Source organism: Quercus robur, chromosome 9 (genome assembly GCF_932294415.1).
Source record: "Quercus robur chromosome 9, dhQueRobu3.1, whole genome shotgun sequence".
Taxonomy (NCBI): domain Eukaryota; kingdom Viridiplantae; phylum Streptophyta; class Magnoliopsida; order Fagales; family Fagaceae; genus Quercus; species Quercus robur.
The window spans coordinates 14,192,150-14,204,647 of record NC_065542.1 but is presented as its reverse complement, the minus strand read 5'-3'; the positions used below and the strand labels follow the sequence as shown (position 1 = coordinate 14,204,647).

General features: G+C 40.6%; 2 protein-coding genes across 2 annotated transcripts; both read right to left on the bottom strand.

The window, feature by feature from the left end:
* Nucleotides 1–2,240: 2,240 nt before the first annotated feature.
* LOC126700748 (uncharacterized) lies at nucleotides 2,241–4,684 on the bottom strand. Its single transcript, XM_050398939.1, has 4 exons — nucleotides 4,361–4,684; nucleotides 2,978–3,713; nucleotides 2,666–2,821; nucleotides 2,241–2,557 (listed from the first exon to the last, which is right to left on the bottom strand). Exons 1-4 carry the CDS (start codon nucleotides 4,682–4,684, stop codon nucleotides 2,241–2,243), a joined length of 1,533 nt encoding a protein of 510 aa, XP_050254896.1.
* Nucleotides 4,685–5,308: 624 nt separating this feature from the next.
* LOC126700747 (uncharacterized) lies at nucleotides 5,309–6,166 on the bottom strand. Its single transcript, XM_050398938.1, has 2 exons — nucleotides 5,621–6,166; nucleotides 5,309–5,563 (listed from the first exon to the last, which is right to left on the bottom strand). Exons 1-2 carry the CDS (start codon nucleotides 6,164–6,166, stop codon nucleotides 5,309–5,311), a joined length of 801 nt encoding a protein of 266 aa, XP_050254895.1.
* Nucleotides 6,167–12,498: the final 6,332 nt, after the last annotated feature.

The window sequence follows — 12,498 nt, the reverse complement described above, 5'->3', positions numbered from 1 at the left end:
GCAGGGAGGACTCTCTAGGGGCTGAGGTGTGTTGAATGCAGCGCACTTGGGCTCCTCGACTGGAGTTGGACGACGCTCCCATCTCCTGGGATACTTCAGTTTGGAGCTTCCAAGGAAGGCACTCAGGTTACGTTGCCGAGACCCTAGAGCAACCTCTTCTCCTCCCTAGGGATATGGATGCTATCAGGCACTTCAAGCAGCCCGACCTCTTCCTATTCCTGAAGAGGGACCTTGCCATGGTAAGTGATCTAATAAGTCTCAGAATTAAGTGTTGAGTTAGGCTTTCATTCTTTCTCTTTACATGGGATTCCTCCGTTATTTTCATGCAGGTTACCCCACAAGTTTTTGTGGTTGAGGAGTGGGTCAAGGACGCCTGTAATCAGGTTAAGGCAGAGGCTTACTCCCGTGCCGAGACCGAGAAGTTGTTGAGGGCCCTTAAGCAGGAGCATGCCGAGCTGTCTGAGAATCTTAAAGAAGCAGACAAGGCTCGCCTGAGCACCGAGGCGAGTTTAAAAATAGTTGAGAGGCAAGTTGAGGACCAGCGCCAAAAACTGCACCTGACCGAGATAGACCTGGCCACCTAGAAGTAGCTGGTCCTGGATCTCAGGGCTGAGTTGCAGAAAGTTAAAGAGGCAGCTCAGGTGGCCAGGAAAGCTTTCGAGGCCATAGAGACAACGTCCTACAAGCGTGGGGTGTTGGAGACGGAGACAAGGTTGGCTGAGGAGGTGGCAGGAGTTTGCAGGGATTACTGCACTGAGACTTGGGCAGAAGCACTCAATCGAGCAGGAGTCCCTGCTGACTCCGAGTTGAGGAGGACTAAGAATGTATTTTTCCCAGAGGACATACAATAAATCCCAGCAACATTGCCTCCTCCCATTGCAGATCCTCTCCCCCCTCCTAGGCAACTTCCCACTATCTAAGCCCCTACTCCTTATGCTGAAGACTTAACAAGGGCTGGGAAGGGTAAGAAGGTCCAGCCAATGGTCAAGGCCAATCAATTCGAGGATGATCTCACAATCAAAGACGTGGTCTCTAAGGCCAAGGATGCAGAGGCTAAGTCCAAGGCTGGCGATGCCCACTCCAAGGCTGTTGATTCTAAGAAGGACCCTCCACAAGCAAAGACCTAGATATAGGATTTTCTTTTGTAGTTTTCTATGTGTATGTCTTTTTGTAATGGCATTTTGCCATCAATTGTAATGTATTCCCTCTTTTGTTCAATGACAAGATCTTTCTTTCTACTCTTCATATTTCTACTTTATGTGTTATTAGCTTTGCAATGTTGTAGATAGCAGTGTACTGTTGCTATTCTTTCTTTAATAAAAGTTAGTAGTAATATTTCACTGCTAATTCAAGTAAATTGAACAAGAGCTAGCAATAAAGAGCATTATCACTTACTTCTATTAGGGACAGACAACTTTCGCTCTGACTAGCACTTAGATAAGTATCCAAAAATTTTAAGTTACCTAAGCCCAGTGATCTGAGGGGCTGAGTGTAACCTGGGATATGCTTCAATACTTGGAAAGTTGTCGTGGAGTGTTAATTTTCCCAAAGCATATGGTCCGAGGAGCCAGACATGACTAAGGTTCTGTTTAAACATTTAGGAAAATGTCATTAAGTATTAATTTAGCCAAAGCATGTGGTCTAGGGAGCCAGGCATGACTATGGTTCTATTTAATACTTAGAAAGTTGTCATGAAGTGTTAATTTTCCTAAAGCATGTGGTCCGAGGAGCCAGATATGACTAAGGTTCTGTTTAAACACTTAGGAGAATGTCATTAAGTATTAATTTAGCCAAAGCATGTGGTCCGGGGAGCCAGGCATGAATATGGTTTTTTTTAATACTTAGAAAGTTGTTATGAAGTGTTAATTTTCTCAAAGCATGTGGTCCGAGGAGCCAGACATAACTAAGGTTCTGTTTAAACACTTAGGAGAATAATAATGGGAAGTACAACGTATTTACACAATAAATAAACATATGAAAAAGGAAAATTTCATTAATAGTATTACCTTTTCAGGTTGTTTTTATTCCAAAGGCGTGGTATTACATGTTCATCTAGGCTTTCGAGGAAGTATGCTCCTATTCCAACCATCAAGGTGATGCGGTATGGCCCCTCCCAGTTGGGCCCTAGCTTTCCCCATGCTGAGTTTTTTTGTAGTACCTAGAACCTTTCTTAACACCAAGTCTCCAGGCGCTAATGGTTTTAACTTCACATTGGCATCATAACCTTGCTTGAGCTTGTGTTAGTAATATGCCAATTGAACCATTACATTTTCTTTTCGTTCTTCAATTAAGTCTAAGTTCTTCTCCAATAGCCCATCGTTGTCGCTCGGAGTGAAAGAACTTGTTCTTAGTGTGGGGAATCTAGTTTCCAAAGGAATGACAGCCTCGGCCCCATAAGTCATTGAGAAAGGCGTCTCCTCAATAGACCTACGAGGTGTGGTCCAGTAAGTCCAAAGAACGTGTGGTAGCTCTTCCACCCATTTCTCCTTCGCGTTATCCAACCTCTTCTTAAGTCCACTCACTATGACCTTATTAACAGCCTCAGCTTGTCCATTTCCTTAGGGATAAGCTGGGGTAGAGTATTTGTTCATAATTCCCAGGTCACAACATTATCTCCTTAAAGATTTGCTATCAAACTAAAGGCCATTGTTCGAGATGAGGGTACGAGAGACCCCGAACCGTGTGACAATGTTTTTCCAAACAAATTTCTTGGCATCCATGTCCCTGATATTTGTCAAGGGCTCAGCTTCAGCCCATTTTGTGAAGTAATCTGTGCCGACCAGCAAGTATCTCTTATTTCCTGTTGCCTTGGGGAAAGGGCCTACGATGTCCAAGCCCCATTAAGCGAATGGCCAAGGACTGGATAGAGGATTAAGGATTCCCCCTGGTTGGTGAATGTTTGATGCGAATCTTTGACACTGGTCACACTTCCTCATATATTCCTGTGCTTCTTTTTGCATGTTTAGCCACCAATAACCTTGAGTGATGGCTTTATGCGACAACGATTTGCCCTTAGTGTGGCTTCCACAAATCCCCTCTTGTAACTCCTCAAAGAGTAATTCTGTTGCCTCGGGGTGTATGCATAGTAGGTACGATGCAGAAAAGGAGCGTTTATATAGTTTTTGGTCCTCGGACAACCAGAACCGAGAAGCCTTTCTTCGTACCTTGTTAGCTTTTAATTTATTCTCGAGCAAAACATCTTCCTTTAGGAATAGTACAATAGAGTCCATCCAGCTAGGACCCACCCTTATTTGATGAACATGAGCCATATTTGCTCTTACTTCAGCGGGTTTACATAAGTCCTCCACGAGGATTACTCGAGGTAAATTTTGTGCCGAGGAGGTTGCTAGTGTGGTAAGAGAGTCCGCATATGTATTTCTATTTCTAGGAACTTGTGACAAATTAAAAGACTCGAACTCAAACTGTAAATGTCTAACTTGGTTCAAGTATTCCTGCATCCTGGGATCTCTGGCTCCCAACTCCCCTTGAACTTGGCCTATAACCAGCCTCGAATCAGAGAACACCTCTACTGTTTTTCCACCCAATTTCTGAACCATGGTCATCCCTACCAGTAGAGCTTCATATTCAACTTCATTGTTTGTGGCCGAGAAGCCTAATCTTAAGGATTTTTCAATATTAATCCTTTTTGGTGATACCAGAACTAGCCCCACTCCAAATCCTCTGTGGTTTACTGCACCATCAACGTAGACCTTCTAGGTTAAAGGTTCTTGTATGAAAATTACACCAATTGATTTTCTATCCATGTTTTGTTCCTCTACTTTTTCTTCTACTGGGGTCTCAGCAAACTCAGCCACTAGGTCGGCGAGGACTTAACCCTTGACGGAGGTGCGAGGCATGTACTTGACGTCAAAAGCCTCTAGAATCGTACCCCACTTTGCAATTCTCCCCGTGTAATCTACACTTCGAAGTAGAGATCTGAGTGGGAGTTGGGTTAAGATGACAACCGTGTGTGACTGGAAGTAGAGGGGAGTTTACACGTAGCATGCACCACTGCTAAAATGGCCTTCTCCAGTGGTAAATAACGGACCTCAGCTTTATGCAGTGACTTGCTCACATAATAAACCAGCCTTTGTATACCATTGTCAACCTGTATTAACACCAAACTCACTGTGTGGGAGGCCATTGCAATTTAGGCAAACAAAACCTCATCCACCTCGGGCCTGGACATAATGGGTGGTTGAGACAAATATTCTTTCAACTGTTGGAAGGCCAAGGCACACTCCTCGGTCCATTCAAATCCCTTCCATTTGTTCAATAACTGAAAGAAAGGCCTGCATCTGTCTGTTGACTGAGAGATGAATAGGTTTAGAGTAGTGGTCATCCCTATAAGCCTCTAGACCTCTTTGGGATTCTGAGGTGGTTGCAGATTGTTAATTGCCTTAATTTGGTCAAGGTTGATTTCAATTCCATGGTGTGTGACCATGTAGCCCAAGAACTTCCCTGATCCAACACCAAAAGAACACTTGGAAGCATTAAGCCGTAGCTTGTGTCTCCTTAAGATATCAAAAATATTTACAAGGCCATTAACATGCTCGGACTCTGCCTTGCTCTTTACCACCATATCGTCGATATAAATCTCAATGTTTTTCCCTAACTGTGGCTCAAACATCCTGATTAACATCCTCTGGTAGGTAGTGCCGGCATTCTTCAGACCAAAGGGCATTATTTTGTAATGGTAGTTTCCAACGGGGGTGACAAAAGTTGTTCTCTCTTGATCGTCCAAGGTCAAAGGTATCTGGTCGTAGCCTTGAAAAGCATCTAAAAAGCTCATCCGAGGATGACCTACAATGGCATCTACTAGCTGGTCAATCTAAGGCATGTGGAAATGGTCTTTTGGGCATGCTTTGTTCAAATCCATGAAGTCTACAAATACCCGCCACTTTCCATTTTTCTTCTTCACAACCATAGTGTTGGCCAATCGTTCAGGGTAGAACACTTCTTTGATAGCTCCAGCTTGCTTAAGCTTTATCACCTCGTCTATGACAGCGTCAGAATGATCCTTGGATGAGCACTAAGGTGGTTGCTTTTTGAGGATGATAGATAGGTTGACATTCAAATGATGACAGATGAAGCTCGGATCCACCCCTGGAGCTTCATAAGCATTCCAAGTGAATACGTCAACGTTTTTCTTGAGGAATTCCACTAACTTCTCTTTCTCTTGAGGTGGTAGCTAAGCTCCAACCTGAAAAAACTTCTTCGGATCACCATTTACAATAAATTTCTTTAAGTCATCACATTTGGCCTCCTCGACTAGCCCCTTCACAGGTAATACCGAAGACTTTAATTGTTATAAGCCACCCTCAATAGAGGCTGAGGACTCAGCTGCTGGCTGATGTGAAATTGTAGACACAAGGCATTGCCTAGCCATGGATTGATCCCCTACTAGCTCTTCAATCCGGTCTCTTGACAGATACTTCACCTTCTGATATAGAGTCGAAGAAACAGCTCCTAGGGTATGGAGCCATGGTCTAGCCATAATGGCTGTGTAGGGGGAGTATGCGTCTACCATAATGAAGTCTACTTCCACCAACTCTGAGACAGCCTGAACGGGCATCCAAATCTACTCGTTTGAAATAACAACTTTCCCATCAAAACTTACCAAAGGTGAGTCATAGATTGTTAGATCTTCGGGTTTTAAGTTCAGCCCCTTGTACAAGTCAGGGTACATGACTTTTACACAACTGCCCTGGTCTACCATTACTCTCTTCACATCATACCCCACTATTCTAAGGGTAACCACCAAAGCATCGTCATGTGGCTGGATGGTTCCAATCTTGTCTTTGTCCGAGAAACATAGCGATGGTTGGACCTCCATCTTGGCTCTCTTTGGCTTGGAGTGAGAGTCCTCGGCTAGTAGCCTAGCTATAGACATTACTCTGGAAGGGTGAGAGCCAGTTCTCCTAGGCGCAGCAAAAATGACATTGATGGTACCTAATCGGGGCCTTGAAGGAGTATTCTCTTGAGCCCCTGACCTTGATTGGTCCCCTGGTCCGTTGGGCCAGTACAGAAATTGTTGCAACTTCCCTTCTTTAACCAGTTGCTCTAGATGGTTCCACAGTGTTCTACAGTCCTCGATGGTATGTCCCCTCTCTTGGTGGTATTGGCAATGAAGGCTTTGGTTGTGCCTCAAAGGGTCTCCACTCATTCTGTTTGGCCATTTGAAGTATGGCTCATTTTTTTATCTTCTCCAAAACCTGATGCACTGGTTCTCTGAACACAGCGTTAACCACCTGAGGAGCTGCAGGCTCAGACTTCCCAGCAAAATCCCTTAAGGGTTTGTTATTATTGTAACAGTCCGACCTGAAATCCCTCCTCTCTTGAGGGATAACCTTGCCTTTTCCCTTGCCTTGTTGCTAGTCCTCTTCGACCCTCTTATACTTATCAATCCAATCCATGAGCCGGTGGATACTGGTAACAGGTTTCCTAGTCAAAGACTTCCTTATGTCATACTCGGAAGGTAGGTTGAGCTTGAAAGTGCTAATGGCTACATCATCAAATCACTATCTATCTCATTGAACATCTCCTAATATCTGTCCAAATATATTTTCAGGGTTTCTCATTCTCTCATGGACAGGGATAACAAGGAAGCTAAAGGCCGAGGAACCCTACTGCACGTAATGAAACGAGATCCAAATGCCTGAGTGAGTTTCTTGAAGGAATCGATGGAACCTGCCCTCAGACCATCAAATCACCTCATCGCTACAGGCCCCAGGCTGGATGGGAATACCTTGCATATCAAGGCCTCGTTCTTGAAATGTATAGCCATCCTTTGATTGAAATGGCTAACATGCTCCACACGGTCTATTCTGCCGTTATACATGGTGAATGTGGGTTGAGTGAACCACCGAGGAAGTCTCCTTCCCTCAATCCAGCGTGTGAAAGGTGACTTGAAAATTTGGTTAAGTGCTTTACTCATAGCGTCATTTCCCATGCCTCTCGAGGATGAATTTCTATTTCTGCGTTCATGGCGGTAGTCTTCATCATATGAGAAAGACTTGCTAGGGGGAGTCCTTAACCTCTGTCTATAGTCAGCGTCCTTCTCATCATCGAAAGAATAATCAGAGTTGGAAGAAGCTCGCCTTCTGCATTCGTGGCGTAAGCTTCTCTTCAAATTATCAATTTCCAACTGCATGTTTCCAGCATTCTCCTCATGAGAGACGTGGCTTTTACCCCGAGATTGGCTCTTACTGGTATGGGCAGTATGTACACTTCCCTTCCAGTCCTTTTTTCGTTCAAGATCACGGAAGTGATCTTGACGTTGAGACCCCATAGACTTTGCCATGTGTGGACCTCAACCTACCATCGTTTTAAGTTGGCTTTACTATAACACTAGTAATTTCCCACAAACGGCGTCGATTGTAGAGACTTGGGTTGATTTCCTAGCGCAAGGTATGAATGGACTTAGGCCTAAAAAGCCAAAAACAATGAATTTGTAAAAAATGGGTTAGAAAACTGGGCTTTAGCTAACCAAACAATAAGTTAGGTAGGCTTAATGATAAAAGAGTGAAAATATACAAGTTTAAACTAAAGAAAAAAATGTCCTCAGCAAATTCCGAGGAGACTGATTCTTGTATAATGTTCTTAAGTAAGGTTACAAGTTTGGTTTTAGATTGCTACAGTCTTTCTTTCTTGATTTTCCTGATCACTTCTCTATAGAGGGTCTCTTACATTATATAGTTCCCTTTCGATGATCTTGGCCCTCCATTTGTTGATCATCCAGGCCACCATTTGAGTGCTTGTCGCATCGGACACCCTTACTGGCCCCCTGTGAGTTGGGGTAGCCAATGCAGCACTATTCAGGGGTCTTCTCCACGTAAATGCGGCCAAAAAGTTAGTTGCAGAGCATTCAATGCGGTGGCAACAACTTTCTCTTAGATACCTCTAGGCCCCCATCCCTCTTGTGCGTTTGTAATGCACGTTCCTACCAGTAGATTTTCCTGGAAGGCCACTTTGATCGACAGGATATACCTTTGATCTGTGCTCTGTTTATTTGAGGATATACTTCTCCTCGGATCGCCTTCCACAGCCTTTCTGTTTGCATCTTACTTATGGGATTTTGAGCTTGACACCCTCACTACTGTTTACTCACCCTCAGACCAACCAACGTCCTCAGCCAAGGCCCAAGGCCCAAGGCCCAATATATAAATTTGGGCCTTTATACCTACAATACTGTTTTTAATTTTGTCATGAATTTGATGAAGAAATAATTGTTCTTTTATGCGAAAATGACAAGCTATCAATCACAATTTATCATATAAAATAATTGTGAAAAAATATGTGGTATAGTAGAATTTGTAATTTTAGAACTATTCGAAGAAAAAGAGTAAGGAAAGAGAAAAATAAATGGTTTCTTTTACCAATTCATTTACTATCATAAGCAAATTTTCAATTTTTGCTACAATTCTTTTACATGTTAGATTATGATTGGTTGACTGTTATTTTTATATGAATTCTATATTTTTTTTTTTGCTAATCACAGTCAGTCATGAGATAAAATTGGGTTAAAAGTTGTGCATATTTTGGTGTTACTAGATTTTTTTTTTTTGTTCTTTAAACTTCATTTGAAGGAAGAAATTAAATGTTTCACCATTTCAAGATGGAAAAAGTTTAGTTTGCACCATTTGGTTAACAGGATAGAAGAGATATAAGAAGGAAAATGGTCCAGTTAATGTCTGCCCTTAAAGCATACAATAACAATCCATTTTACAAAATTTTTTATCGAGAATTGAAAAAGCTTTCAAACCGTATATATTACAAAAAATTTATTTCAACACTAAATGAGCACCGGAATAGAAATCTATATTGGGTAATTATAAGTTTATATTGTATTACTGCAATGTAAACTAAGAATTTTCCATTTATATTTTACGATTATTACAATTATTTAAATTAAAAAGTCATGGAATTATGATTTTATTATTAAATATGATGACTATTGATGTGGCTTCTTTCTTGGATCTTGCAACATTGGGCATTAGTGTGATTATTCGCAATGAAAAGGGTGAGGATATGGCTGCTCTATCGGCAAAGCGTTTTGCAACAATTGATAGCGATGAGGCTGAATTGATAGCTTGCAGAAAAGTGATTTGTTTTGCTATTGAAGTTAGGTTCAAGGAACTATAGGGGGTTGTTTGGTAGTATATTTAGAACAACAATTTTCAATGTTTAAATAACATTACACATATTTCAACGCACTTTTTTTACCCATACATATTTCCAAAAAAATACAAACAACGTTACTAGAACAACATTACTAAACGGGCCGTATCAAAGGTGACAATATCTTTGTGATGTGGTCTCTTTCGAGGTTAGACTAGCTTACATCTCGAGGTGGACATATTTTATGTAAGGACCACACAGTAATTATCCACTTAATTTGTGCCATGTGTCCACTTAAGTTTTTTTAATCTTTGTATCAAGTGAGTTAATGACGGCAAAATATTAAGAATCTAATATTAATGAGCTATAAAATTAAAAAAAAAAATAGAACCAATCACATATACTCAATAAAAATATCACACAATAAAGATCACCACACGTTCTATCTTATTAAAAATTAGAAAAAAAATGATCATAAGTAGTATTAAATTTTGTTAAGAAATTTAATATGTGACTAATTACGTTTACCTTTTTTTTAAAATAATTTGACTAATTATTTATATTTTATGATAAAAATTGTGTTTAATTTTAAATGTATGCATGTGTTACATGCTATTTTTTTAATAATTTGATTAATAATTTATATTTTATGATAAAAATTGTGTTTAATTTTAAATATATCCATGCATTTGCATGGGTTACATGCTAGTTAAAATAAAAAATAAAGTAGCATTAGGATTTGAACTTGATAGGCCAAAAACGAATTGACCCCTTATGATAAATTAATTGATAAATTAGCCAAGTTTATTAATTAATCAAATTAACATGTAAACGCATGGTAGCACAAACAAATCACTAATTTAACTAAGTATGCAGTGGAAAATAAATTGATACGGTGATTTGTTTACGAATGGGGAAAACCAACACGGCAAAAACCCCACCGGGTGATTTTAAGGTCATCTCTCCTGAGAATCTACTATTTTCACAACAAGCGGTTACAAGTAAATGAATCCCAGTATCTTATACCAACCTACAGTTGAACCCTTACCCCAATATCCAATTGGACTTGTTTTGTAGTGAAAATCTCTCCTTTGGATGCACGGCTCCTAGTACGTAACTAATCGATTGTGTGGATCTTAGTACGCGACTTCAATCACCAACTAGAGAAGGTTGTTTGCTGCAAAGTTTTTTAGTTTATCCAGACAATGAAGATCAAGAAGATACTTTGTTACAAAACCCTACAGTGCTCAAACACAACAACTTTTACACAAAAACGATGAACTAGGGCAAATTTTGTCTCCGGTCACAATTTGCTTGAACAAACTTTTCTCAACACTTGTGCAACTTGTGTCCATTTTTACGGCCCTTAAAATAATCCTTTTATATGTCTAGGGTTGTGAGAAAAGAAAGCCCAAACATACAATCACAGACTGGAGTCAAAATAGAACTGAAATTCTGTTTTTCATAAACCTTGACAGATGCCCTATCTGTCAAGTTGCTATCAAGCCATGGGCTTCAACAGCTCTTCAAGGCTCAATAGATGGCTAGTTGTCGAGCTTTAACGAACAACACTTTCTGCACTTGAATCTTGGACAGACTTGCATGGCTTTAACACTTGATTTTAAAACAAGGTTTTTTTGAAGTATTAAACACATCCTAGATCTACCCAATTAAAAGTAAAATGCGTTTTGTCAAAGGATTAGCTAATTACATAAAATAGTGACATATGTTCCTAATAAGTGAATTACATATGTCCTAACAATCTCCTTCTTTGGCAATCCGTGACAAAACCACAACAAACAAATGAACATATTTGGCAATCCGTGACAAAACCACAACAAACAAATAAACATATGAGAAAAGTCATAAATCACTCAACTCATATTCACTTGTTGAATACAATAAAATCTATCCTAACACAAACTCTTGAAAAACTTTGCAAGAAGAAAGTTTAGGGCAAGTAGACTTTGACAACTTGTATTTCTGAAACACTTGAAACAAAACTCATCAAGGTATTTTTGTGTGTAACAGAAATAATAGATTGCATACAACTTAGTAGAGAGTGTATCAAGGCGAGCATCCATGCGCTGAAACTGCACCATGATAACGTCCAGAGTCACACCTCCCGCTGAAGTAGAGGGAGCGAAGGTGGATGGAGTTGAAGGAGTGGGAGGAGCTGCCGTACCGAACTACCTCGATCGAAACTGCGCCTCGCTCTATTTAATGGTAGCGTAGTCAATGGCACACATAACAGAGAAATGGTCGAATGAGGGAAAATGAACAGAAAAATGGCGTAAAATCCACATGATAGCTGAAGGGAAGATGAGTTTATCACGGGTCGTCGTATCCCTATAGACATCTATAATAGAAAGAATAAAATGTGAAGGAAAATCTATAGTGAGATGCTCAAGAAGGAAAAGTAAAAATCGAGCACGAGGCTCTGTGATAGATGTAGTATTTGATTTCTTTCCCTTTTTGGCAGTTGTATACCCAATTCACGTCATGCCATGTGAGGTTAGTCCTCATTTTTTGGTTTATCATATCTACATTGCCGAGGACCCTAAAAAAATAGGGGGAGCATTGTGTAAGGGTTAGCCTATAGTTCATCAAGAAGTCTCTAGTAACCCTTCCCATAGGAATTTCCATCCCGCCTTCTATGAAGGCGATCATCGAAATCACTACTGAGCCAACAGGTCTGTTTATAACCAACCATTCACCCAGTTCACAGTGTTGAAGTTCAACACCGTTAGGGATCCTATATCGAGCCCTAAAGGCTGCCATGCCTTTAAAGGTATCTACTAGCCTAGCAAATCTACCCATGGAGATTTATGGTGTGGGAAATAAAAAATCTACGTGCAAAAGAATATGAATCCAAACACACCTACAAGTAATAGAAGAGTGTCTCCTCAAGCTGTTGCTTCAATGAAAATTTGCCAAATGAGTAAATGGGGCCAAATCAGCCTCAACCTCTCCTTATATAAGGGTGAAAAATGAGTGGTAAAATTCCTGCTCATAAATGTAGGTAAATAAGGACCGTAGGATCATCATCGCATCGTAGAACGTGGGGGAACAAGCAGCTGCCTGACATAATAAATACGGGATCGTGGATACCGAAGCATCAGGAACGTGCTGATGACAAGTGAAAAGACGTTACCACGTGGGAACGTGTTTGGCACATATCAAGTGGGATATATGACTAAAACCTTACTTTTTACCTCAGAGTTAATAGCAAGGTTTTAGGGGGCTATTGTAGGCGCCCGAGGAACGAGGAAGGGATCGTTGAGCTGTTATCATTATTATTAAGGCATCATAAACCCAACGAGGGAATCCACCCAAGGAGTAGAAGAGACAAAAGAATTTTGGGAGTTCTAGTTGGGA

Bases quoted from the DNA above. Each gene is read 5' to 3' on its own strand.
- LOC126700748 (XM_050398939.1), bottom strand. From the start codon at position 4,684: ATGCCCTTTGGTCTGAAGAATGCCGGCACTACCTACCAGAGGATGTTA. The intron at 3,714-4,360 runs GTCTAGAGGCTT...CCTTTAACCTAG, and splicing joins CACCTCAGAATCCCAAAGAG to AAGGTCTACGTTGATGGTGC. The intron at 2,822-2,977 runs GTTATTGGTGGC...TGGACATCGTAG, and splicing joins GCATAAAGCCATCACTCAAG to GCCCTTTCCCCAAGGCAACA.
- LOC126700747 (XM_050398938.1), bottom strand. From the start codon at position 6,166: ATGAGTGGAGACCCTTTGAGGCACAACCAAAGCCTTCATTGCCAATAC. The intron at 5,564-5,620 runs GTAAGTTTTGAT...ATGCCCGTTCAG, and splicing joins CAATCTATGACTCACCTTTG to GCTGTCTCAGAGTTGGTGGA.